Source organism: Pinus tabuliformis, chromosome X (assembly GCF_031772625.1).
Source record: "Pinus tabuliformis cultivar Carrire ecotype Pingquan chromosome X, CPIR1, whole genome shotgun sequence".
Classification (NCBI taxonomy): Eukaryota; Viridiplantae; Streptophyta; class Pinopsida; order Pinales; family Pinaceae; genus Pinus; species Pinus tabuliformis.
This window is the reverse complement of record NC_142308.1, coordinates 61,974,299-62,000,936: the sequence shown is the minus strand read 5'-3', so window position 1 is coordinate 62,000,936 and position 26,638 is coordinate 61,974,299. Positions and strand designations below refer to the sequence as shown.

Here is a 26,638-nt window from a genome sequence, read left to right as displayed (position 1 = left end):
ATGTGCCCAAGCCTCCCTGCAAGATTTGAGGCTTAGAGCACATCCAATGCTACCCCAAATCAACACTCACTCTTAGCGAGGAATGTGCTTTAGCAATACACTGCCAATGCATACTGCTTTGACTCTGAAGCATCGTCCTCTGCGCTGCTAATGTTTGACATGTTTTCCACCAACTAATGTGTTGTTGCTGCTACTATACTGCTGCCTTTGACACTGCCACTGTCAATGCTACATTTGTACTACAACTCCCTCTGAATTGTTGCATATGTGTTGTTGTTGACACTACCACAACCAACTATCTTTGTACTGTAACTTGTTGCTACTACTTAAACGAATTTTCAACCATACCCAACATCTCTCTGAACTGAGTAAACTTAGCTCTTCCGAGAGCCATTGTGAGTATATCGGCCACCTGCTCTTCTGTGGGAACATACTGTAGCTGTACTTCCCCACACTGAACACAGTCTCCGATAAAGTGACAACGGATATCTATATGTTTCGACCAATCATGAAATATTGGATTCTCAAAGAGTTTGATGCAACTCCGATTATTGTAGTAAACCTTGGTTGCCTCCATCACTTTTCTGAATAGACCCACAAACAATTTTTTGAGCCATATGGCCTCGCACGTAGCTGTGTTGGCTGCCATATATTCAGCTTCTATTGAACCCAGTGCTACTGATTTCCGCTTACTGTTGCACCAAGATATCATCCCTGATCTATTAAAATTTGGGTACGAGAGGACAAGTGGTTCCCTCAACTTTGATCTTTGGTCTAAGGAAAAGTGTCCAAATTTATTTGTATTTTTCTCCTAAAGTGACTTTATAAGTGGTAAAGTTACATTTTAATTTAAAGGTGACTTTATTAAAGTCAATGAAGAATTTGAAAATGAAAAAATGACTATGGAAATAAAAGGCTAAGTGGGTCTTTATTTAAGTGGGTGAGTTAAAAAATAAAATGTCAGAATTAAATGCACATTTATTCTCATCCCTAGATCTAAATGAATCTCAACCATTAGATCTTAGGATAACCCAAAAGGTCATTTAGAGAGTAAAAGGAGAAGAGAAGGAAAAAAGATCAATTCATTCTTTCATGAGCATTTGAGAGAAAGAGAAGAGAGAGTAAGGAGAAAAATTCTAAGCAGTGAGGAAGTGAAGGAGAGTAGCAAGAAGACATTTCAACAAACCTGGGCAGCAGCATTTATTCACACACATTCCAAGGCAAAATCGTACAACACAAAAAAGGCAAAGAAATCGAGGAAGAGGGACAACAGCAAGGGCACAAATTTCGAGGCAAGTTTTGGGCACGATTTTCGAGGCAGTCATACTGTTGAAATTCGTACGGTTCATACAGTAGGTTCCAAGCACAATTTTCGAGGCAGGTCGTACAACAGTTAATGTTGTTTTATTGTTGGAAAAAATTTTGTTTTGGCAGTTCGCTGATTGGCACAATTTTCGAGGCGGAGTTCAAGCATGGAAATCGAGATAAGTTGTAATTTGTGGTTGCTATAATTTTTACTGCATATTTCAGTTTCTCTGTAAAAGCATTTTCAGAAATAAAGAAGAGCTCTCAAACTAGTTTTCCCCAAGAATTGTAGGGGGGTTTTTCCAGGGTCACATTGACCAAAAATCGCTATGTTATTTTCTGTGTGTGGCTGTCATAATTTTGCTGTGTTTTATTTCTGCAATTTCAGAAGTTGTGAAATCTTTAAATTTGTGTTTTCAGAAAATATTGTCATTTCCAGATTTTAGAATCTTTATCATGCTTGGATTTAAAACTAAATGCATGGAGTGATAAGGAAAACTGATAACTAAAGTGGGGGTTGAAATTCTTCATGGTATCAGAGCTTGGTTGGCTGAAAAGTGCAGTTTGGGACAACAAAGTGAAAATTACAGCAAGCTGATTTTTACACAGAAAACAGAAACCTTTACCACAGATTTGAAACTTTCAATTTGGTAGAACAGTGAAACATGTCTTTGGGTTTGAGAGTTGAAGACAGGTTGGATCGGCAGAACAACTATAGTGCATGGAAGGAGAGAATTCAGAGCATTTTTGAGGAAGCAAAAGTCCGAGGCATTATGGTAGATACCACACAGAACCCAACAGCAGTACCTGCTGACCCTGTACAGTTGGCAGAGTTTAACAAAAAGAATGCTAAGGCAAAGAGATTGATTCTGGAAGGAGTCAAAAATCATGTCATTCCTCAAGTGAGAGGAAAGACTTATGCACATGAGATGTGGACATCCTTGACCAGTCTTTACCACAGCTCAAATGAAAACAGAAAAATGGTCCTAAAGGAGAAACTAAAAGCCATTAAAATGGCTAAGAATGACAGTGCTACAGCGTACCTCACAAAGATCACTTCAGTGAGAGATGAGTTGGCAGCCGTAGGTGAGATCATTGCACCCACTGAGTTGGTGAGGATTGCTTTGAATGGTCTTCCCAAGACTTGGGAGAATTTTGTGGATGGCATTGTTGCACGGGAAAACCTTCCCGAATGGGAGAGGTGCAGGATGATTGCATTCAGAATGAGATCAAAAAGAACCATCTTGGGGCAGCCAAACAAGTGGAGGAGGATGACAATGTGGCATTGTCAGCAAGAGGCAAGAAGGGTAGAGCACAGAAGCAAGCTTCCAACAGTGGAGGCAAAGGCAAAGGTAAAGGAAAGCAGAAGAACAAGGAGAAGGACTATTCCAAAGTCAAATGTTGGAATTGTCAAAAGTTGGGACACTTTGTTGTTGTGTGTCCTGAGAAAAAGAACAAGAAAGGAAAAGACAAAGCCATGGCAGTTTCTACAGAGATAGAGAGCTTCTCCGAGAGCTTTGATCGAGAGTTTGGGTTCATAGCTTGTGAGGCCACTAGTGCAGGATCACCTGCCATACAGGTTCAGAGGGAGTGTGCACTCTCCACTACTAGCAAAGCATCTTCTAGCATTTGGTATGTTGATAGTGGCACTTCCCGCCACATGACAGGAGTCAAAGAGTACTTCTCAGAGTTTTTAGAGGATGATACTAATATGGAGGTAGTACTTGGTGATGACAGCATGGTTAGAGCAGTCGGTGTGGGGACATTGACATTTGATAGGGGACCCAAACCTCCCTTGAAAGTGTCAGATGTTCTATATGTGCCTAGAATGAAGAAGAACCTGATATCCGTCTCAGCACTTGAGGACAGAGGGTATGATGTGTTGTTCAGGAGAGGGCAGGTGCTTATATATCCTAGGGGAACTCCAGCTTCTTCAGCGAGAGTGATTAGTGTGCGCCATGCCAAGGTGTACAAGTTCTCATTCCAGCCCCTGATGGCATTAAGTAGCAGCACCCGAGACAAGACCGACAGCAGATCTAGCAATTCAGAGTTGCGTGAGATTTGGCATCGCAGGATGGGGCACATGTATCATGGGCCTTGAGTACATTGCGGGAGATCACCACTGGTGTGCCAGATTTCAGTTCTGATCACCTTGATGTATGCAAAGGATGTGCTATGGGGAAGTTTGCCATATCCCCTTTTCCCAGCAGTGACAGCAGAGCGATCGGGATCCTTGACTTGATTCATACTGATGTGAGTAGTCAAATGTCTCATGTATCCTTGAGTGGCTATGAGTACTATGTTTTATTCATTGGTGACCACTCCAGGAAGACCTCAATTTATTTCTTGAAGACCAAGAGTGAGGTCTTCAAGCGGTTTCAAGAGTTCAAAGCTCTTGTGGAGACCCATACAGGTAGGAATATCAAGGTCCTCAGGTCGGACCATGGAGGGGAGTATACCCTTGGTGAGTTTGTTGATTTTTGTACTGAGGCAAGCATTAAGAGGGAGTTCACAGTACCTTACAACCCCCAGCAGAATGGGCTTGCGGAGAGGAAGAACAGATCCATTGTAGGGGTTGCCAAAGCCATGCTTCATGATCAGGGGTTACCTTTATTTTTGTGGGCAGAGGCCTGCAACACTGCTGTGTACTTGCTAAACAGGAGTCCACATCGTGCCTTGGGGAATGTGACTCCGAAGGAGTTTTTTTCTGAGAAGAAGCCTAATGTTGGGCACTTTCGTATCTTTGGGTGCCTTACATATTCCCATGTTCCCAAGGAGAACAAGACCAAGCTAGAGCCCACTACAGACAAGGGCATCTTTGTGGGTTATAGCAAGACCTCGAAAGCTTACCCAATTTATATTCCTGCGCAGAGGAAAGTGGTTGTCAGGCAGGATGTGAAGTTCGAGGAGGAGAGAACTTTCAGGAGGTCACGAGAGTTAGAGTATCCAGAGTCACCAGACCCTCAAGAGCAGTTGAGTCAATCACAGGGATCAGGAGGTACATCGATTACAGTGTCAGGTCCATTAGTGAGCAGTGGCTCTCAGAGTCAGGTGGGTGGTTCTTCGGGCAGCATGCAGGGCAGTCTGCGGAGCAGTTCACAAGATAGTCCACTAATGGATAGTTCTCACAGTACTTCATCATCTGCAGGCACAGATTCAGGCATGAGGTTAGTTGGCAGGTCGTCAAGAGTTCAGGCTTCTGATGATGATGAGGATTCTTTCACTCCAATGGGAGAAGTATGCTCAAGGAAGAGGAAGCCCAAGTGACTTCAAGATACCTTGCGCGAGGCCACATCAGTTGCTGGGCCAAAGAGACAGGTTAGAGAGAGTAAACCACCTAAGCAGTTATGTAGTTACATGGCATTAGTAACAAGCATTGTTGACTTCGAACCTTCTAGTTATGAGGAGGAAGCCAGCCAACAGTTCTAGAGAGAGGCCATGATGGAGGAGTATTCTTCTATTATGAAGAACGATGTTTGGGAGGTAGTGCCGAGGCCTAAAGGTAAATTAGTTGTTACTTCCAGATGGCTCTACAAGATAAAGCATGCTGTAGATGGCAGCATCGAAAAGTTCAAGGCTCAATTTGTGGCGAGAGGGTTCTCACAAGTAGAGGGAGTTGACTATGAGGAGACCTTCGCTTCCGTAGCTCGGTATACATCTATTCGCTCCATTATATCAATCGTAGCAGAGATGGGTTGGAAGATCCACCAGATGCATGTGAAGACCGCATTTCTCAATGGCTTCATTCAGGAGGTGGTTTATATTGAGCAGGCCACAGGGCTTTGAGGTGCATGGGAAGGAGTCCCATGTATGCAAATTGAAAAAGGTACACTATGGCCTGAAGCAAGCTCTTAGAGCTTGGTACTCGAGGATGGATACATACTTGCAACAGTTGGGTTTCACAAAGAATGAGGCTAATCCGAACCTATACTTCATTGTGGTGGGTCAGGAGACTCTCATTCTGGTGTTGTATGTTGATGACTTGATCATCACTGGTGCAGAGAGACTCATTGAGGGCTGCAAGAGAGATCTTGCTTCAAAGTTTGAGATGAAGGATATCGGCTTGATGCATTATTTTCTGGGATTGGAGGTGTGGCAGGAGGAGGGGCATTTCTTCCTGGGACAAGGGAAGTACATTGTGGATATTCTTAGCATATTTCACATGGAGGACTGCAAACCCATGTCTACACCTATGATCACTAACTGGAAGAAGCTTCACGCTTTTGATTCCAAGTTGGTGGATCCTACTCTATACAAACAGTTGATTGGAAAATTGATGCATTTGGTCAACACTTGACCAGATATATGTTTTGCAGTTAACACAATGAGTCAATTCATGTGTGAGCCCAAGAGAGTGCACTGCGTGGTTGCAAAACATATTCTTTGTTACTTGCAGGGGACTGCGGATTTTGGTCTGGATTATAGACAGGGTGATGGAGTGAGACTGGCAAGTTACACGGATTCAGACTGGGCAGGTTGTGCTTCAGATAGGAAGAGTACTTCCGAGTGTTGTTTTGGGTTGGGTTCGACAGTTGTGTCATGGATCAGCCGAAAACAACAGTCAGTTGCATTGAGCTCAGCTGAGGCAGAGTATATGGCTGCTAGTTTGGCTAGTTCTGAGGCCATATGGCTTCGCAAGATGTTGTTTGGTCTATTTGGTCAAGCATTGAGACCTTCAAATTTCCTGTGATAATTAGAGTTGCATAAAACTCACGGAGAATCCAGTTTTTCATGACAGGTCAAAGCATATTGAGATCAAGTATCACTTCATTAGAGACTATGTCCAAAAGGGAGTTGTCAAGCTTGAGTACATTTCCACAAATGAGCAGGTAGCAGACATTTTCAACAAAGCCTTACCACGGGGCAAGCATGTCTACTTCAAAGACAAGATGGGAGTGGTGAGGAACACTTTTCTCGGTAAGAGGGAGTGTTAAAATTTGGGTACCAGAGGACAAGTGGTTCCCTAAGGCTTTGATCTTTGGCCTAGGGAAAATTGTCCAAATTTATTTGTACTTTTCTCCTAAAGTGACTTTATAAGTGGTAAAGTCAATTTAATTTAAAAGTGACTTTATAAGTGGTAAAGTTACATTCTAATTTAAAGGTGACTTTGTTAAAGTCAATGAAGAATTTGAAAGTGAAAAAGTGACTATGGAAATAAAAGGCTAAGTGGATCTTTATTTAAGTGGGTGAGTTAAAAAAAAGAAAGTGAGAATTAAATGCACATTTATTCTCATCCCTAGATCTAAATGAATCTCAGCCATTAGATCTTAGGGTAACCCAAAGGTCATTTAGAGAGTAAAAGGAGAAGAGAAGGAAAAAACATCAATTCATTCTTTCATGAGCATTTGAGAGAAAGAGAAGAGAGAGAAAGGAGAAAATTTTTGAGTAGTGAGGAAGTGAAGGAGAGCAGCAAGAAAACATTTCAGCAAATCTGAGCAGCAGCATTTATTGGCATGCATCCCAAGGCAAAACCATATAGCGAGAGAAAGGCACAGAAATCGAGGAAGAGTGACAGCAGCAAGGGCCCGAATTCTGAGGGAGGTTTTGGGCATGATTTTCGAGGCAGCGATACTGCTGAAATCCGTACGGTCCATAGAGTCCGTACAACAGGTTCTAGACACAATTTTCGAGGCAAGTCATACAGCGTTTAATGTTGTTTATTGCTGGAAATTTTTTTGTTTTGGCAATGTTGTCGCACAGAGTGTCTAAGCACTGCGACAACGCTCAGATTGGGCGTTGTCACCCTGATCCCCAATCTCTCTGTTTAAGTCGTCTCCCTATAGCAGGCTAAGGGGGTAGACCCTAATGGAATAAAGGAGAACCGACTGGGAATCAGCCGGTTTGGGAGACATAGTGAGGCAATCAAATACTTGATTAAACCCTAGCAAGACTTGAGATTTAATTAGATTTTAAATCATAAAAACCAATGCCTTAATGATCCTGCCAAGTAATTGATTAACTACTGTTGCTTAGGAAATAATTAATGATTGCCTGAAAATATTTGCCAAACATCTAAAAAATTCAAGCAAGGACGAAAGATTTTCTATAGAAGCACAATGACTTAGCAATTAAATTTCAAGAGATGCAAATATTTAATCAACCATAAAATTTTAAAAGCTAACCAGTTTTGATCCCAGAACTAAAAGATGTATGCTTAGAAAACCAAATCCAGGAAAATTTCACCACCTTCAAATAGTTAATCTCTAGATATAAAATTTAAGCACTTTTAACTATGTCAAATACCCAAAAAAAAATCCTTCAAATTTTAGCCTTTTACTTTAGCACAAAAGAAGCTTTAAATTCACAAATTTAGAAAATATTTTTCTCAATATGCTAAGCAAGACTTAATGTGATGAATGATGAATTAAGACTCTTTAGAATTTTCTTAATTTTATATTTTTTAAATGTTTTTTGGGCTTTTGAAATTTTTATATTTTTTTTATTTTTTTACTTTTATTTGAATCAAAATCTAAATGAAACAATATAAAATGAAACAGAGTAAATCAAATCTAACCCTTTCTTACATTTTTTAGATTTCCCTATTTTTTAATTTTTTTTTTGGATTTCTTTTCTTTTACATCAAATAAAAATGACAATTACAAAAAAAAAATCAAAACAAAATGAAAAATCGAAATTCATTTGTTTTTTTAAATTTTTTTTATTTGGTTTTTATATTTAAAAAATGGATTCGAAATATATCGACCTAACCCTAACTCAATGAAGACAAAAAAATGAAATTGTGAAGTTTGCAGGGGCTAAGTGAAGAAGAGAAAATCGACGACAGAAAACAATGGAGCGAGGAGCAGCAAGGGGATACGAGTTGCTTGTTTACAGGTTGATAGTGCGCAGATGGCTACGGCTAGCAGCTCGAAGGAGCAAGGTTGGAAAAGCTACGAAGAGGTGAGGTAGAAGAACCGATCGAGAGTAGCAAGGAGCAGCTACACAAGGATGGCTAAATGGAGGAGGCAGCGAGGTTGATCACGCAGAGGGAGGGTTGCATTTGGAGAAGAAGCGATGATGAGAGGGATGGACTCAGGACAGCCACAGAAGATTTGCTCAACAGGCAGCAGATAGAGTGTAAGGAAAAGTCGAGGGAGGGGAAATACGCTGAGGTCGGCAGCATGAGGAGAGGAGTGCGTAGGGAGCTGGAGATTAGGCACAGGGATGCGTGGGCAGGCATGGACGGAGGGCTTAGGAAGCTGTTGCTGCGGATGGGCAGTGATAGAGGACTGAGAGCCAGAGAGACGGGGAACAGGTATGGCAACGCGTGGAGGTGGCAGCAAATGAGGGTTCTATGGGAGAGCCGCAGGGATGAGAGGCTGCGGATAGACAGCGTATCCCTTCCCTTTTTTTTTGTGACTGAGATCTGCGTGCGTGAGGAGCAGAGGTCAACGGAATGGAAAAGGGACGAGGTATGGAGTTGCGGGTGAGGCAGTGGGCTCAATACAACTGCGCATAGGGGTATCGCAGGTTGAGGACAGCGGAATAAAGGAATAGCAATGGCAGCGTTTGGCTAAAAAGCTGTAGCGTAAGGATGAAGGAGGCTACGTGAATGGAGCAGGGAGCATGTTGCTGAAGAAATGGGTATGGATACACGCGGAGCAACAAATGAAGCAACACAGAGAGCGTAGAAGGACACGTGGAGATCACTGTAGGGTTCAATGGCTACTTGGAAGGAGTTTAGAGCAGCAAGAAGTAACCCAGAAATTTTCCAGATTCTGAAACCCAAACACAAACCATAAAAAAAAAATTCAAAATGACGATGAACACAAAATCGAAATTTTCCTGCTCAGAGGAAACCAGGCACCCAATTTGCAGAACTTCCACCAGAACCTCTAAATATTTTCCATAAATCTTAATAAAATTTTGAATCAGCTTGCTTCAGATTTGACCCTGAAATTCTCACTGAAACCCCAGATCTGAAAACTAAATTTATTCCCTAAAAAAATGATGTTGATGGACCTCTAGAGATCCAGATCTTACCCTGCGGGGCCTAAATCTAGACTCTGCACAACCTTCATTTTCAGATCTGCAACCTGTAATATAACAAAAAACACCCAAATGATACACAATGACCCAAAAAACCCTGAAACCAAAGTCAGAAAACCAAAATTAATTACACATCTATGTACAAAAATTGCAGATATATCAGATCTAGGGAGTGTGAGTCTGACTCCTCTCCCAGATCTGATGATCTGTGGCTCTCAACAGTCAAATCTAACGATTTAGCACAGAAAAATTAAAATTTTTCGGATTTTAGAAGAGTTACTAAGCTTGAAACCCTTCATGCATCACCCATAAAAATAATATCTTATGATAATCCCGGGATCAAATTCAAATTGGGCTCTTTAGAAAACGCAGATCGGGAGTTGGTTGGTTCAGCCAAGAACTTCCCCAAACGCCCGATGATCTGATAATCAAGGATTTTCCTCCAAAACTCAATTCATCCGTCAATCATAGAGCGAGAGAGCAATAATAAAATTCAGATCTAATAGAGATACCTACTATTATATTCAAAATTTAAATTAGCATTCAAACCCCAACGACTAAGCAAGATACTTGTACTCAGATCACTCTTCAGAAAGCTATATCAATGGCCAAAAAGAAATATATGCATGAAAATAATACATCTTACAACATTTCCATGAAGAGTGACACCAACAGAAATTTAACCCTAAAGTCTTTCTTTATTGCTCATAAAAAAAGATTACAAGAGAGAGCTTTTCGCTTAGTACACGATCAAAAGATCAGATGATCCTGACTGACAAAATGACCTCCCATTTAAAGATAAATCTTCCAATGGCTAATTAGAGTGATCCTTGTCAAAGTGATCTCGACCGTTGATGAGGATCAAAATTTCTTTTAATCTCATCTATCGAAATTTTAAATTATTGAGGAAATTCGAAATTATCAATTAAATGTATTTTAATTAATACAAAAATTACATTTTTAATTAATTTCTTCAAAATTTTGACTTTGACTTAACCCTACAGACCAAGGGCATAAAATTTAGCAAAATAATCAATTAACCTTAATCCCTAGACCTTTAAAAATTTAATTTTTTAAAGGACCCTCGAATTTAGCCTTTGCAAAATTTAAATTTACCTAGGACCTAGGAGGGGATAAATTATTTTTCTAACCCTCGAAAAACTTTACATCATGATTTTTACATTTTTACATCTCAAGGGGGAAAACCCATTTGATATAGACCCTCATAGACTACCCAGCTCTGCGACACAAACATAATCTAGCAGATCAAGCAATTTGTAATAAAATAACCTAACCAAATAGTCAGGATTATTCCCAAATCACTTTTACATAGACTCGATCTAACACACTAGGACTCCCCTAAGATTCTGATGACAAAATCCATTCCGGCTTTGGGTAAGCTGAAGGAAAACTCTGTCAATCATGGATCGGTGAGACAAAAAACCTTCCGGAATGTAGATCATTACCAGAAAATTAGGTTTACCTAGGCAATTACATACATGACACAGATCTGTTGAGATTATTTACAATTTACACATGCAGACTAGGTTTACAATATAACATGATCAGGTTGATGACGACAGTCGAATGGCAAGGACACGTCGATCAAGTGCTATCCCTTTTGCAAAAAAGGGGGTGTATTGCTATGGGTTGTTGACATGTATTGGTCAACATTTGGCTCTACTTGGGGACACGCTGCTGCACTGTAGGAATGTGAGAATCAAGAATTTGCATCCACGCAACACACAACAAAACATAAGTAGTGTCCATCCAAAAATAATCATATAACATTAAGCACAAGAAAGATATAAGCTCTTCATTTATTAACTATCTAGTAACATGAAAAGTAAATCTAATCCTAAAGCAGAAATGAAACGCTGAAAAGACAAGGAGTAGGGTTAGAAATACAGAGGATGCCCCATGGCATCGGATACATTCAATATAGTGCATACTGAGCATTTGCCTACTTTCAGGCAAATATGTCGACTGCTTCTTGAATGTGCTATGTCCAATTCTGCATATGGTAGGACTTTTTCCTATCCGAAAATCAAGCTGCTTACGGCCATCTGATGCATCAAATCGCCTTCTCGTTCTCTTTCTCTTGCGTTTTTTCTTTGTGGCAGGGTGTATCACTGATGACATGGAACCTTCTGCTTCAAAACTCTCAGATGAAGTATGTAAGATATGCGTGACATGTCTTTCTTCATCTTGCATCTAATTTTTATCGTTTTTAATTTTATCTTGATCACCTTCAATTAACCACTTTTCAATGGAACAAATGACCTCCTCATAATAAGATGGAGCTTGCTACAACAAATAAGGAGGCTTTTGATCTATCAACGTCTCCCTGTTTCTTTCATCCTTTGACTGATGTTGAAGCTTCTGTACATGTATTGTAATGGCATCCATCTGGCTAGAGTGTTCAACCTTCATAGCACTGGTTTCCCTGGCATGGTCTTCCTCCATGCTCAATAACTTATTCTGAAGACATATCTGAATAGCTTCTATATCTTTTATTACTTTGTCATTCTTTGCTTTTATGGTCATCAAGCAATGTTGCATAGAGTTTATCTCTTTCTTATGATTTGCTTGCATGGTAGCCAACTAATTATTATAATCGAATGTCATGATAGTCATTTCTTCATCCATAGTTAATAACTTGTTTTGCATAGAATTAATTTCCCTGTCATGATTAGCTTTCATGGTTTCCACCTCCTTATCTCGCTTTTCCAGGTGGGTGTATAAAGTTCTCATATCATTGACGTAATCAGTGACAAACTTCTCTTGATTAAGCTCCATATTTTTTACCAGCCGCATTAGTTCTTCTATAATTTTCTTATGATTTTCCCTTTCATTGTCGACACTGATTTGATAACTTGTTCCTACTTTTCCACTATCATGGATTTGATCTGCAACAGTACAAGTGGATGGCACATTCTGATATGGATAAATGTCTTGAAATCTTTCATCGACAATTGAATCCTTCACAAAATCACTTTCATTCTGTTGCATAATTTTAGGGGCACAAGGCGAGCTATCTTGATAACCATATTTATCTTTAAAAGCATGAACTATGTCTTGTAAAGAAGTGAAAGAATCTTCAGGACAATTATTAAACCAATTCAAAGCATCACCCTCTAAAGAAAAGACAAATAAACGCATTTTGACATCTTCATGATCATACTGGGGAGAACTACAATATATGAGCATTATACGAGAAAACCTGCATAGATGCTTTCTAACATCGACTGAATCACCACCTAAGAACAAAGACAATTTATGAATGGCCACTTCCAGAATATCATGGAGAACATCAGTAAAATGACACGGGGTAAACGAATCATCCATGATGAATAATGAGGGACCAAATGGATGATAGAGAGAGACCCTTGTTCAAGAAAATCAACAGATCCACAAGAAGCGGGCTTCTAGTAGAAATTCTTGTAATAAATGAAAGAAGTGGAGTCGCCACTTGAACACAAATCTAACTCTAGGATCCAAAAGGCAATAAACAACCGGATACAAGGGAGGGCTTCTTGTCTGAGAAAAAATAAATGAAAAGAAATGGAGTTTCCACCCAAACAAGAAACGAACCGAGAAGTCCAGGTGCTAAAGGTGCAGAGGAAACGATTAACGAGATGACAAAAGATAGGGCGATCAAAAGATCAAATGACGCCCGGAAATGTTGGCCGCTTGACAGGCTAATGAATGGCAGAAAAGATGAGATGTGCCAAAAAATGTTGACTTTGCCGGCTCAAATGAATGATAGAAAGATGAAAGATGAATGATGAATGTCATAAAGCCCAGGCCCAATAAATCGGTCTCCAGCAACGGCACCAAAAAATGTTATCGCACAGTGTCTACGCACTGCGACAAAGCTCAGATCGAGGGCTGTCACCCTGATCCCCGATCTCTCCGTTTAAGCCGTCTCCCTATAGAAGCACAATGACAAATTTTCTATAGAAACACAATGACTTAGCAATTAAATTTCAAGAGATGCAAATATTTAATCAACCATGAAATTCTAAAAGCCAACCAGTTTTGATCCCAGAACTAAAACATGTATGCTTAGAAAACCAAATCCAGGAAAATTTCACCATCCTCAAATAGTTAATCTCTAGATATAAAATTTAAGCACTTTTAACTATGTCAAATACCACAAAATTTTTCCTTCAAATTTTAGCCTTTTACTTTAGCACAAAAGAAGCTTTAAATTCACAAAATTAGAAAATATTTTTCTCAATATGCTAAGCAAGACTTAATGTGATGAATGATGAATTAAGACTCTTTAGAATTTTCTTAATTTTATATTTTTTAAATGTTTTTTGGGCTTTTGAAATTTTTTTATTTTTATTTTTTACTTTTATTTGAATCAAAATCTAAATGAAACAATATAAAACGAAACAGATTAAATCAAATCTAACCTTTTCTTACGTTTTTTAGATTTCCCTATTTTTTTTTTTTTTTGGATTTCTTTTCTTTTACATCAAATTAAAATGACAATGACAAAAAAAAGTAAATCAAAAAATCAAAACAAAATGAAAAATCGAAATTCATTTGTTTTTTTTTATTTTTTTTATTTGGGTTTTTATATTTAAAAAATGGATTCAAAATATATCAACCTAACCCTAACTCAACGAAGACAAAAAAAATGAAATCCTGAAGTTTGCAGGGGCTAAGGGAAGAAGAGAAACTCGACGGCGGAAAACAATGCAGCAAGGAGCAGCGAGAGGATACGAGTTGCTTGTTTGCAAGTTGATAGTGCACGAATGCCTAGGGCTAGCAGCTTGAAGGAGCAAGGTTGGAAAAGCTACGGAGAGGTGAGGTAGAAGAACCGATCAGGAGTAGCAAGGAGCAGCTACACAAGGATGGCTACATGGAGGAGGCAACGAGGTTGATCACACGGAGGGAGGGCTGCGTTTGGAGAAGAAGCGGCGATGATAGGGATGGACTCAAGACGGCCGCAGAAGATCTGCTTGACATGCAATAGATAGAGTGTAAGGAAAAGCTGAGGGAGGGGAAATACGCTGAGGTCGGCAGCGTGACAAGAGGAGTGCGTAGGGAGCTAGAGATTAGGCGCAGGGATGGGTGGGCAGGCATGGACGGAGGGTTTAGGAAGCTGCTGATGCGGATGGGCAGCGATAGAGGACTGAGTGCGAGAGAGACGCAGAACAGGTATGGCAACGCGTGGAGGTGGCAGCAAATGAGGGTTCTATGGGAGAGCCGCAGGGATGAGAGGTTGCGGATAGACAGTGTATCCCTTCCATTTTTTTTTTTGTGACTGAGATCTGCCTGCGTGAGGAGCAGAGGTCGACGGAATGGAAAAGGGACAAGGTATGGAGTTGCGGGTGAGGCAGTGGGCTCAATACAACTGCGCAGAGGGGTATCACAGGTTGAGGACAGCAGAATAAAGGAATAGCAATGGCAGTTTTTGGCTAAAAAGTTGTACCGTAAGGATTAAGGAGGCTACGTGAATGGAGCAGGGAGCATGTTGCTGAAGAAATGGGTATGGATACACGCGGAGCAGCAAATGAAGCAACGCAAAGAGGGTAGAAGGACGTGTGGAGATGATTGTAGGCTTCAATGGCTGCTTGGAAGGAGTTTGGAGCAACAAGAAGTAACCCAAAAATTTTCCAGATTTTAAAACCCAAACACAGACCATAAAAAAAATTCAAAAGGACGATGAACACAAAATCGAAATTTTCTTGCTCAGAGGAAACCAAGCACCCAATCTGCAGAACTTCCACTAGAACCTCTAAATATTTTCCAGAAATCTTAATAAAATTTTGAATCAAATTGCTTCAGATTTGACCCTGAAATTCTCACTGAAACCCCAGATCTGAAAACTAAATTAATTCCCTGAAAAAATGATGCTGGTGGACCTCCAAAGATCCAGATCTTACCCTGCGGGGCCTAAATCTAGACTCTGCACAACCTTCAATTTCAGATCTGCAACCTGTAATATAACAGAAAACACCCAAACAATACACAATGACCCAAAAAACCCTGAAACCAAAGTCTAGAAAACCAAAATTAATTACAAATCTATGTACAAAAATGGCAGATCTATCAAATCTAGGGAGTGTGAGTCTGACTCCGCTCCCAGATCTGATGATATGTGGCTCTCAACAGTCAGCTCTAACGATTTAGCACAGAAAAATTAAAAAATTTTGGATTTTAGAGGAGGTACTAAGATTGGAACCCTTCATGCATCACCCATAAAAATAATATCTTATGATAAGCCCATGATCAAATTTAAACTGGGCTCTTCAGAAAATGCAGATCGAGAGTTGGCTTGTTCAACTGAGAACTTCCCCAAATGCCCGATGATCTGATAATCAAGGATTTTCCTGCAAAACTCAATTCAGCTGTCAATCATAAAGCAAGAGAACAATAATAAAATTCAGATCTAATAGAGATACCTGCTATTATATTCAAAATTTAAATTACCATTCAAACCCCAGCGACTGAGCAAGATACCTGTACTCAGATCGCTCTTCAGAAAGCTATATCAATGGCCAAAAAGAAATATATGCATGAAAATAATACATCTTACAGCATTTCCATGAAGAGTAACACCAGCAGAAATTTAACCCCAAAGTCTTTCTTTATTGCTCATAAAAAAAAGATTACAAGAGAGAGCTTTTCGCTTAGTACACGATCAAAAGATCGGATGATCCTGACTGACAAAATGACCTCCTATTTAAAGATAAATCTTCCAACGGCTAGTTCGAGTGATCCTTGTCAAAGTGATCTCGACCATTGATGAGGATCAAAATTTCTTTTAATCTCATCCATCGAAATTTTAAATTATTGAAGAAATTTGAAATTATCAATTAAATTATTTTAATTAATTCAAAAATTAAATTTTTGAATTAATTTCCTCAAAATTTTGACTTTGACTTAACCCTAGGGACCAAGGGCATAAAATTTAGCAAAATAATCAATTAATCTTAGTCCCTGGACCTTTTAAAATTTAATTTTTTAAAGGACCCTCGAATTTAGCCTTCGGAAAATTTAAATTTACCAAGACCTAGAACTTATGAGGGGATAAATTATTTTTCCAACTCTTATGAGGAGATAAATTATTTTTCCAACCCTCGAGACATTTTACATCATGATTTTTACATTTTTACATCTCAAGGGGGAAAACCCATTTGATATAGACCCTCATAGACTACCCAGTTCTGCGACACAAACATAATCTAGCAGATCAAGCAATTTGTAATAAAATAACCTAACCAAATAGTCGGGATTATTCCCAAATCACTTTTACATAGACTCGATCTAACACACTAGGACTCCCCTAAGATTCTGATGACAAAATCCATTCCGACTTTGGGGTAAGGCTGAAGAAAAACTCTACCGATCATGGATCAGTGAGACAAAAAACCTTCCGGAATGTAGATCATCACCAGAAAATTAGATTTACCTAGGCAATTACATACATGACAGATTTGTTGAGATTATTTACAATTTACACATGCAGACTGGGTTTACAATATAACATGATCAGGCTGATGATGACAGTTGAATGGCACGGACACGTCGATCAAGCGCTATCCCTTTTGCGAAAAAAGGGGGTGTACTGCTATGGGTCATTGACACGTAGTGGTCAACAGGCAGTTTGTTGATTGGCACGATTTCCGAGGCAGAGTTCAAGCACAGAAATCGAGATAAGTTGAATTTATGGTTGCTGGAATTTTTACTGCATATTTCAGTTTCTCTGTAAAAGCATTTTCAGAAATAAAGAAGAGCTCTCAAATTGGTTTTCCCAAAGAGTTGTAGGGGGGTTTTTCAAGGGTCACATTGACCAAAAATCACTGTGTTATTTTCTGTGTGTGGCTATCATAATTTTGCTGTGTTTTATTTCTGCAATTTTAGCAGTTGTGAAATTAGTAAATTTGTGTCTTCAGAAAATATTGTCATTTCCAAATTTTAGAATTTTTATCATGCTTGGATTTAAAACTAAATGCATAGAGTGATAAGGAAAACTGATAACCAGAGTGGGGGTTGAAATTCTGCATGATCCAACACTGAAGCAATACCCTGAGGTACTTTTTTAGTCTACTGAATTACCTGCCCAATCTGCATCAGTGAACCCATTCAAGCTAATATCCTTCACTCTAGAGTACTTCAACCCATATCTGACTGTCCACGTACATACCTAAGTATGTGTCTTGCTGCTGCCCAATGCACCCGTTTTGGTTCCACCATGAACTGACTAAGACTGTTGACAGAAAAACAAATGTCTGGCCCAGTGTTGACCAGATACATAAGCGACCCAATGACCTGTCTATACAAGGTGGGATCTACTTCTTTATCCTCTGATGCATCTATTTTCTTCCAGTTGGTGATCATGGGAGCAGCCATGGGTCGACAATCCTACATTCTGAATCTCTTCAGAATCTCTGTAGCATACATTCCTTGTCCAAGGAAAATCTCCCCATTCTTTTGCCAAAATTCTAACCCCATAAAATAATGCATCAATCCCAAGTCCTTCAAGATTCTTCTTGCAGTCCTGGATGAGCCTAGATGATCCAGTTCGGAACAGGCCATCTACATATAGTAACATAATAAGTGGCTCATTCTCTATCAATAAATAGTATAGATTGGGATCAGCATCACTCTTGACAAATCCCAACAAATGCAAGTAACTATCAATTCGACCATACCATACTCTAGGTGCCTGCTTGAGCCCGTACAGGGCTTTCTTTAACCTGCAAACATAAGACTTCTTCTCATGAGTTTCGAATCCTTCGAGATGTTCTATATACACCTCTTCTTCTATCACTCCATTCAAGAATGTTGTCTTGATGTCCATCTAGTGAATCTCCCATCCCATTTGAGCAGCTAGGGATATAACAGTTTTGATAGAGGTGTTAACGAGCAACTGGGGCAAAGATCTCTTCATAGACTATCCCTTCTTTCTGAGCATACCCCTTTGCCATGAACCTTGCCTTGTACTTCTCTATGTTGTCGTCTGCAGCATACTTGATCTTGTAGATCCATCGTGATCCTACAACTGATCTATTTTCTAGTCTAGGTACTACTTCCCAAACATCATTTGTTATGATGGAGTTGTACTCTTCCAAGTTCCACCATGGTATCCACCCATACTTGGTGTTGAACAGCGTCCTGAAAGCTAGAGGGTTCTCCAACCTGAAATACCAATGCTTGGTATCTATCTGGTTGTCTATGTTGCCTCTTCTCGGCTCTAGGAGCTCCAACAAACTCCTATGTGTCCCTCAGTGTCTGCCGCTACCACTGGTGGTGGGAGACTCAACCAATTCTTCCTCCTGATCTTGTTGTTTCGTCCATTTAGAAGCATCTGCATTTCCTCCCTCTAAAGAAATATTGGTACTAGTCACTGTACTCGACCCAGGTGTATGCTCTCCTGCCTGTCCTTCTTGCTGCCCCTACTGCTCTTGGACTAACGAAACGTCTCCTGACTGATCTTCTGCAGCCATTTCACGAGATTTCCTAAAAGCTCTATCTTCCATGAACTTTGCATCTCGTCTTACTACAATCTTCCTGCTACTTGGAATGCAGATTCTATATGCCTTTAAGGCCTCGCTATATCCTACGAGACACCCCTCTCTGCAGTCTGATCTAGTTTTTTGCGCTTCTCATCTAGAATGTGACATTAAGCCACGCTTCTGAATATTTTGAGATGACTGACTTCTGGCTTCTTCCCTGAGAATACTCCTTCGGGCAATCTCTTCCCCAAAGCTCTATGAGGAGTTCTATTCTGAATATATATTGTTGTGTTGCAAGCTTCTGCTCATAGATACTTAGGCAGATCCTGATCATACAACATGGCTTTGGCTGCCCCAACAATAGTTTGATTCTTTCGTTCTGCCACTCCATTCTGCTCCGAATTATATGGAGTTGTCCACTCTCTTTTGATACCCTCCTTTGCGCAGAAATCCGTGAAATCTTTGTCTGTATATTCTCCACCATTATCTGAATGCAATACCTTTATATTTTTTCCTGTCATATATTCAACAAGAGCCTTAAACTCTCGGAAACGATCAAATACCTCATCCTTGGTCCTTAAGAAATAGATCCAGGTTTTTTTGGAGTGATCATCGATAAAAGTGACGAAGTATTCGCCACCACTAAGAGCCCTTGTGGACATAGGACAGCAGATATCTTAGCGTATTAATCCTAATACGTCCTTTGCTCTATTGTTACTTCTGGAAAGAGATGCTTTAGCATACCTTCCTAGCACACATCCTCTACACAAGTCATCATGTTCACTACTTAGGACTGGTACCCCTGTAATAGTATCTCTGAGCATCCTCAGTGCTCCATGGTGTAAATGCCCCATTCGCTTATGCCATAATTCATTTCACTCCTTCTCAACATTATAGTTGATGTCTATCAGTGCCATTGGCGATTTGGGCTGCAACCTATACAACTTGTTGCTTCAAACCCCAATTTGCTTTTCTTTCTTCTAGCATGGATGCTTAATGTATACTCTCTTCCCAATGAAGTATACATCATATCCCTTTTCCTGTAACTGGGACACTAAAATTAGATTCATTCCTAATCCAAGCACATACAAAACATAGGGGCTCGAATGTTGGTCCTTTCTTCCATTTGAAAAGCTATGGTTCCTCTCCCTACTGGAGTGCATTTCGTTATGTTTCCCATAGTTATTTGGAAGTCCATTTGTTCTTCTTGATAGCTCGAGAAATGTTCTCGTACTCCAGTCATATGAGCTGAAGCCCCGCTATCAATGTACCAAACATCCGTTGATGTTGAATTAGCTAGGCATGTGAATTCTTCATCTAATCTGGTAGATAAATCTGAGACACTTTGAGTATCCATATTGTGCCAATTTTTGACGCTAACCTATCCCAGCAACTGTTGTAGGAAAAACTACGTCCCACCTGAAATAATCCTCCTTACTGAATATTTTGTTGCACCAACACTGATAAATTTCGATTGGAAAAGACTTACCTCTCTGTCGACTCACTCAGAGAGAGTTTTCCCATGAAATCCAATCTCTTTGGTTTGAACTGCACAATCCTCTTGGAGATTCGAATTTCTGCCCTTGCAGGAATTTTGAATTATGTTCTTTTCTCAGCATTGGATCCTCCGGCTTTTCTCTTCTGCTTCCCTATAGCTCTGATACCATGTGAAAATTTCTAAAATAAAAATCCTACTACAATGATTAATATGATTTCTTCTACTTATTACTTCATAAATAAGTTATCTATTGTATTCTTATAGCAAATATCGAAACATATTCTATTGCAACCTTCACAATTAAAACATTGCAGAAAGTAAATGTAAGTAAAATGTTGGCACATATACACACACAATGACAGTGATTTTTGGACAATTGTCCCCGGAAAAACCCAATGCGGGAAAACCGGTGCAATAGATGAGGGTTTTATTATTCTTCAGCAAAAATCAACATGTACAAATTACACCCAGCAGTATAGAGCAAGGCTTTCTGAGAAATATTTGCAGACGTTCTTGAACAAGTATCTGATCCGAGAGAGAGGTTCCTCCACCCTCTACGCCTCTCTGGCTTGCTCGGCGTCACTTTCTCTAGCTTCTGGACTAGCATGCACAATCCCTGCGTCACTCAAGCCAACGCTGCCTCTTCCAGCGTCAATCTGCCCAGTGTTGTTCCTTCCACTGCCCTGTGTCTTCATCCTTGTCTCCCTGACTGATGCCAAACCCTCTCTGTCTCTCTTCCACCTGCAACTCTCCCTCCGAATCGATTTTCTCTTGTCGAACTTCGACTAGTGAAAAAATCAATTTTCTTGGGCCACTGAGTATCTGCCTAGTGTGTTTTCCAAATGACCCTCAACCTCCTTCTTATATCTTCGTGTTGGGCAACCAACGGCCTAGATTAAATCATAATCAAAGGCTCAGATCGTTTTGGCTTGATCCATGTCTTTTTCTAGAAGTTTCACCCCCGATTAGATTAATACCCATTAATATTTTAATTTTCCTAAGTTTAGACTTAGGGTCCTCATTAAAAATATTAATTATTTTAATAAAATCACTTCTCGGTGGAATTTCCCAAAACGTTTTTTGGGTTCTTTGAAATACCTGTGCCCAAGCCTCCCTACAAAATTTGAGGCTTAGAGCACATCCAATGCTACCCCAAATCAACACACATGTCCTTTATGTACCCATCCAATAGGTTGTCAAGACCTTAGCAACCATGCTAATTGGATTAGTAACAATGCCTTTAGCTAAAACTTTGATTCTTTAGTATGTGTTATGCCTTTATATTTATCTAATGCGATGGTCATGAGACAAGTGATCAAAAGGTTCATATTCGCCTCAATAGTAATGGCTATATTGATCCATGGCTTAACATCCAATTGGTCCATGATCTCTATTTTAAGGGCATGGAGGATAATCCATCAACGATCGATTTTGAGAAACTGATATGTATAATATTTTTTTCATTAATATATTTCCTCAAGCGCTGCATTAGCATGGGCCATGGATTGTTTCCCTCTTTCAGTATTTTAACCATGTAAAACACTAGTGCACTAATCTTTGATCTATTTATGTGAGCAGTTCCCTAAGGCTTTCAACCTATATGGGAATATCTTTTTTGTCAAACATTTACCACCCTCTACTTAAGATCAAAGAAGCTACCAAGCACATCCAATTGCCTTTACAGGCCCTCAAAGGAGGAATCTAACAATACCATGTCATCTGGAACAATGCAAACAATAGTATTGCAATTTAGGCATGGCATAAGATCCAATTGTCATCCATGCAAACGTTCTATTTATATTCTTTTAGCTAAATGTGGCTCTCAAATAGTATTGGCAACAGGCAACAACCTTTATTGACCCAATGGTGCTCCTAATAAAATTTGAAAAGCCTCACTATGTATCAAGCTACACAACAACTATCTCATTGGACATCTCTAAACCAAGAAACAAAAAGGTCAAAATCAAAAACCTAATAGGAGATGAGCCCAAAGGGTAAACCCTAGACATTTAATACACATAAAAACTCTATATAAAATATTATTAATAATGTCCAATGAATGACCACTATAACTAGGTCAATGGGATTAAAAAGAACATCTAGGTTCAGTATACAAGTGGGAATGTGAAGAACTGATAACCATAATGTCAAAAGCATAAGTAAAAAAAGAGACAAGTGCAAAAATAAAGAGAAATGTGACAATTAGAGAGAGGCACACTAGAGGTTGCATCCAGATGAGGACAAAGTGAAGGCACCTACTCAACAACGATTAATTGTTTTCACAAAGGAGAATATCCTTGTAGCAAATGAAGCTGACCATGCCATGAGCAATGAAACCCTAGAAAGCATCCAAATCAAAGGAGGTCCAACGTCTTAGTCAACCACCATCAAAACACCAATATGTTAAGCTTGATAATGTCCTCTAGAGTGTGACATGGGCTAGGAGGTACCAACAGTACTATCCTAACAAGACATCAGGAACTCCTCAATATGACTCTTAACATCCATGCCAAATGAATCCCTCAATGAAGAAAGAAATGTGATGTTGCACAATTATCCATGAGATTAGAGCTAGCAAAGACGAATGTTGGTTGTCACTCTATGAAGGGGGTGAAGAGAAATAATCCAATGTGGTTTCATGATATCTCATATGGGGGAGCACTACCTCATAGATACACTACTGGTTGTGTATGTGACTAAAGTATACACCAAGTACTCGATGCTCTCAATCATAAAGATAGGCCAGGAGGAGGTAATAACATCCATACATCCAGGTGGGGCTACAAGGTCCATCATGTAAAAGTAATAACATCTTGAAGATACAAAGCCTAACACCTATGGCCCACATAGAGAAAAAGGTTGCACGGGATCCCCTATAAATTTCTATAAAGAAAATGAAATTCCCTGTTGCTCCATCACTTATCTCCTTGGGGAATCAAAGTCAGTGGATCATGTCCTCCCATGAAATATGGAGATCAATCTAGACTTGTAACAAATGGGAGCATGTCCATTTCCCCAAGGGAGATTCCAAGGCGATGTGACCAGTGTTGCTTTCTAAACAAATTATGAAAAAATCGGTAATTTGTAATTTTTAAAACAATCATAGCTTATTTCCTAGAACTCTGCAAGTTTTCAATTTAACATCCTTTCATTTCATAAGGGATATATAATTCTCTAGTATTGTTCAGCGACAAAACAAGAACTTGCAATTCTTCCTTCTAATAAACTCTGGCACCTTTGTCAGACATCTGTTTCTCATTCTCGTGTTTTGAGTTTTCTATAATTTTAATCCCACTTAAGATCGGAATATTTAATATACAAATAGTTCACTTTTCATTGTCCATTCTACAATACATTTCTAAAACATCTACAGCCATTCTAAGCCTCTGCAATAAGAACAAAATAGCATACAGCAAGATGGAATCCTTTTTAATAATTTGGCTAAGTTTGATTTTCATAATGCAGTTTATATATGTTTTAACATACCTGAAAATAAAAGAAGGAAGAGACCACTGCAGTAAGCCACAGGAAACAGCAGACATGGAGAAGATATGTTGAAGCCAAGATAAGCTGAAGGCCCTCTAGCATAGCAGAGAACTTGTGTTTCACAAAAGCAGGTGTTTTATCTGTCGTTTCTGAATGACTTTCCATAGACTGATTGCATGTTACACTGCAAGGAAATATGCACATAAAATTGACAAAAAATATTTACCCGGTTATTAAATAAAAGAAAATTTTCAAAGATGCCAAAACTTACGACTTTCAAAAATCAATAACTCATTGTGACAAGGTAGACCTTGTTCGGCGTAATGAAATGTAGAAACATTAGAGAATGAAGTCCGTAGACATTAGAGTCATATTTCAATTCATTTTTATAATGCATTTATTTGATTTTTAATTCAGCAAAACAAGGTTTATAGCATCTACTTCCAAAATCTTAGATTCTGTACCAAATTGATGTGCATTAGAAATATGGAATTATAAATTTAATCATTACAAATATTCAAGGACAGCAGTCAATAACCTTCGCTGAAGTCACTTCTATACAAAAACATGAATTGACATGTCCCTAATCTGAAATGTTAACACTCTACAAATCTTGAGGTTGTCTAACACTTTAATGACTAGATCGACTGGAAGCAAATACTAAGCAGTGTGATGCTTGACAAAGATACTACTCAGCTGTGACAAAGATAATACCTCCCTAGTTAAGAGGGAGTGCTGAAAATGTAACAAATTTTGGTCATTAGAATTGTTGTACTCATTTCAATATGTATCCTATGTAACAAACAAGAGAAGTAAAGAGAAAATTATTATTAAAGTATGGGTTTCATGCTCATTATTGATGGTCTTCTAGGTAAAAGCATGTTCTTCTTGCTTCTAGGATTTGTTAGGTCTTAGGATTTATTGTCATGAGTCAAAAGAATCAACATCATGTTTATAAGACCTTTCCGGGAAAAATGTAATTATAAAAAGAACTATTTTCGAGTATAGAAAGTCCTAGAATGTCCAAGAGTACAAGTTGGCCCCGGAATCATCAAGCCGGCCTAAATGAGAGAATTCAACCCCTTGAGTGTTAAAATCTGACAATTCTATGCAGAAAACTGAATATACTTGCAGAAAGTTGAATGTACGTTGCAGAAAACTGAATGTACTTTGCAGAAAGTTGAATGTACTTTATAGAAAACTAAAAGTACTTTGCAGAAAATTTAATGTTCTTTGTTGTTACAATTACTTAGAATGCAAATTTCTTCCTCACAACATTTCAGATTAGCAATTCTAGCTAGAACATAAACTTAAGGATCATATGAAGAGAGCCATGCACAGATATAAGTCATTGAGAGTTAGGTCTTGTTACCCACCACCCATGGGTAGTGTATATAGGAGAGAAAAAATTCTCCTAGATGGTCTTTAATCCACAGCCAGCAACCCCATGTAGCCACCAGATAGCTCGATCTTCCATTTTCTCTGCCACCTGAGCCAGCCATCTGGTCCCTCGCCCATCTGTTATGATTGTATGTTTGAAGGTGGGCCTCCCCACCCCAAAGGTATGACTCTTCACTGGTTTAATTGAGTGATTTTGTTTACTTTTCATGTACACTTTGGGGCATGGATTAGTGGGGAGATTCGGCGGAAAGAGTGAGCTAGGTCTATGCTCTAGTCTCCACTGCCCGATTTGGTCTTTAGGCCATGTATCCTAGTCCCGTGAGATCTCCTTTACTAGCCACTAGCTTTAGGGTTGGCATTACATGGGAAATCTCAATTTTGGTTGTGGGGTCCCACTTCTCGACTCCATATACATCACCCCCTTCTGCTCATTATGACCCCATTCATCATCCTTCCCATCTGGGTATGCATGTGTCCACTAGGTCCACAAAGGGTTGGCCTCCCTTTCCCCTTGCCCACGCCTTGGATCGAACCTGGAATGATGCCCCAAAAGTTGATGCAGCTAAAAAGAAAAGAAAAAGCATAATTTGGCCACTCTCAACAGGAAATGTACCATAAAATGCAAAATATGGCCAAGACATACAAATTTAGCACGTGGGAAAAAGCCAAGACATGCAATCTACCCCTTATCCATGGCCATCACCCTAGTTCCTATGGACCCTAGATGAGCCCCCTCCATCATTGAGGAACCCACGATTATCCCAACCCCTGGTGGGTAATGAACTACCTCACCTTAAGGGGGTATCCACTGCTATATATTACACAGCATGCTCTCATCCCCTGGAGCTCGAAGTAGTTATGAAAAAAAAAAATTATAAGGCAAAAGGCATATGAAGAAAGTTGGAAAAACAAAGGCGGAGGTAATTCATGTACCACGATTTGCTCCCTCCTACACTCACATACCCAGGGGTGTGGGCTTCCCTTATTATAGCTACCCTCGTACCATGACATGTGGTCTGGATGATTCCCCTGATCCCACACATTGTTCCATCAATATATCACTTGCCACCTTCCACTTGATAGATCTACCATGGACATGCCACCCCCTTTAGAGGCTGAAACCACCTAATATGGTCCTCGGTTAAACCCCTTATTGAACTTGGAGACTCTTGTACATGTTAAAGCCCACTATGGAAGCGCATGGCACCATGAAATGCCCCATTGATTCCATGATTTGTAAACTCTTTTGTTTGATAATTCTAACGATTTGTTATATTGGAGGGCAAGGGGATGCATTGAATCTTATGCAGAATTGTAGGTTAGTCTCCATTTGGGATTGGTCTCCCTATACGAGGTCCTAGCCCTCCAGAGGGCCACATGGGCACTTGTAGGGTGAGCGTTGAGAGCCACGGGCCTTCACCCTAGTAGAGATTATTTCATGGATCCCCAACACTCCTCATTGATTGCTCGTGTTCCACCT

General features: G+C 39.5%; 1 protein-coding gene across 4 annotated transcripts in view; it reads right to left on the bottom strand.

The window, feature by feature from the left end:
• Positions 1–26,638, bottom strand: part of LOC149138329 (TLC ATP/ADP transporter) — a 272,205-nt gene that overhangs the window by 55,859 nt on the left and 189,708 nt on the right. For all 4 annotated transcript variants that reach the window (XM_089447588.1, XM_089447586.1, XM_089447585.1 and 1 more), the window contains one exon: positions 23,758–23,941. In XM_089447588.1, the coding sequence (XP_089303714.1) occupies positions 23,758–23,941 (184 nt within the window). The remainder of the gene's footprint in view (positions 1–23,757; positions 23,942–26,638) is intronic.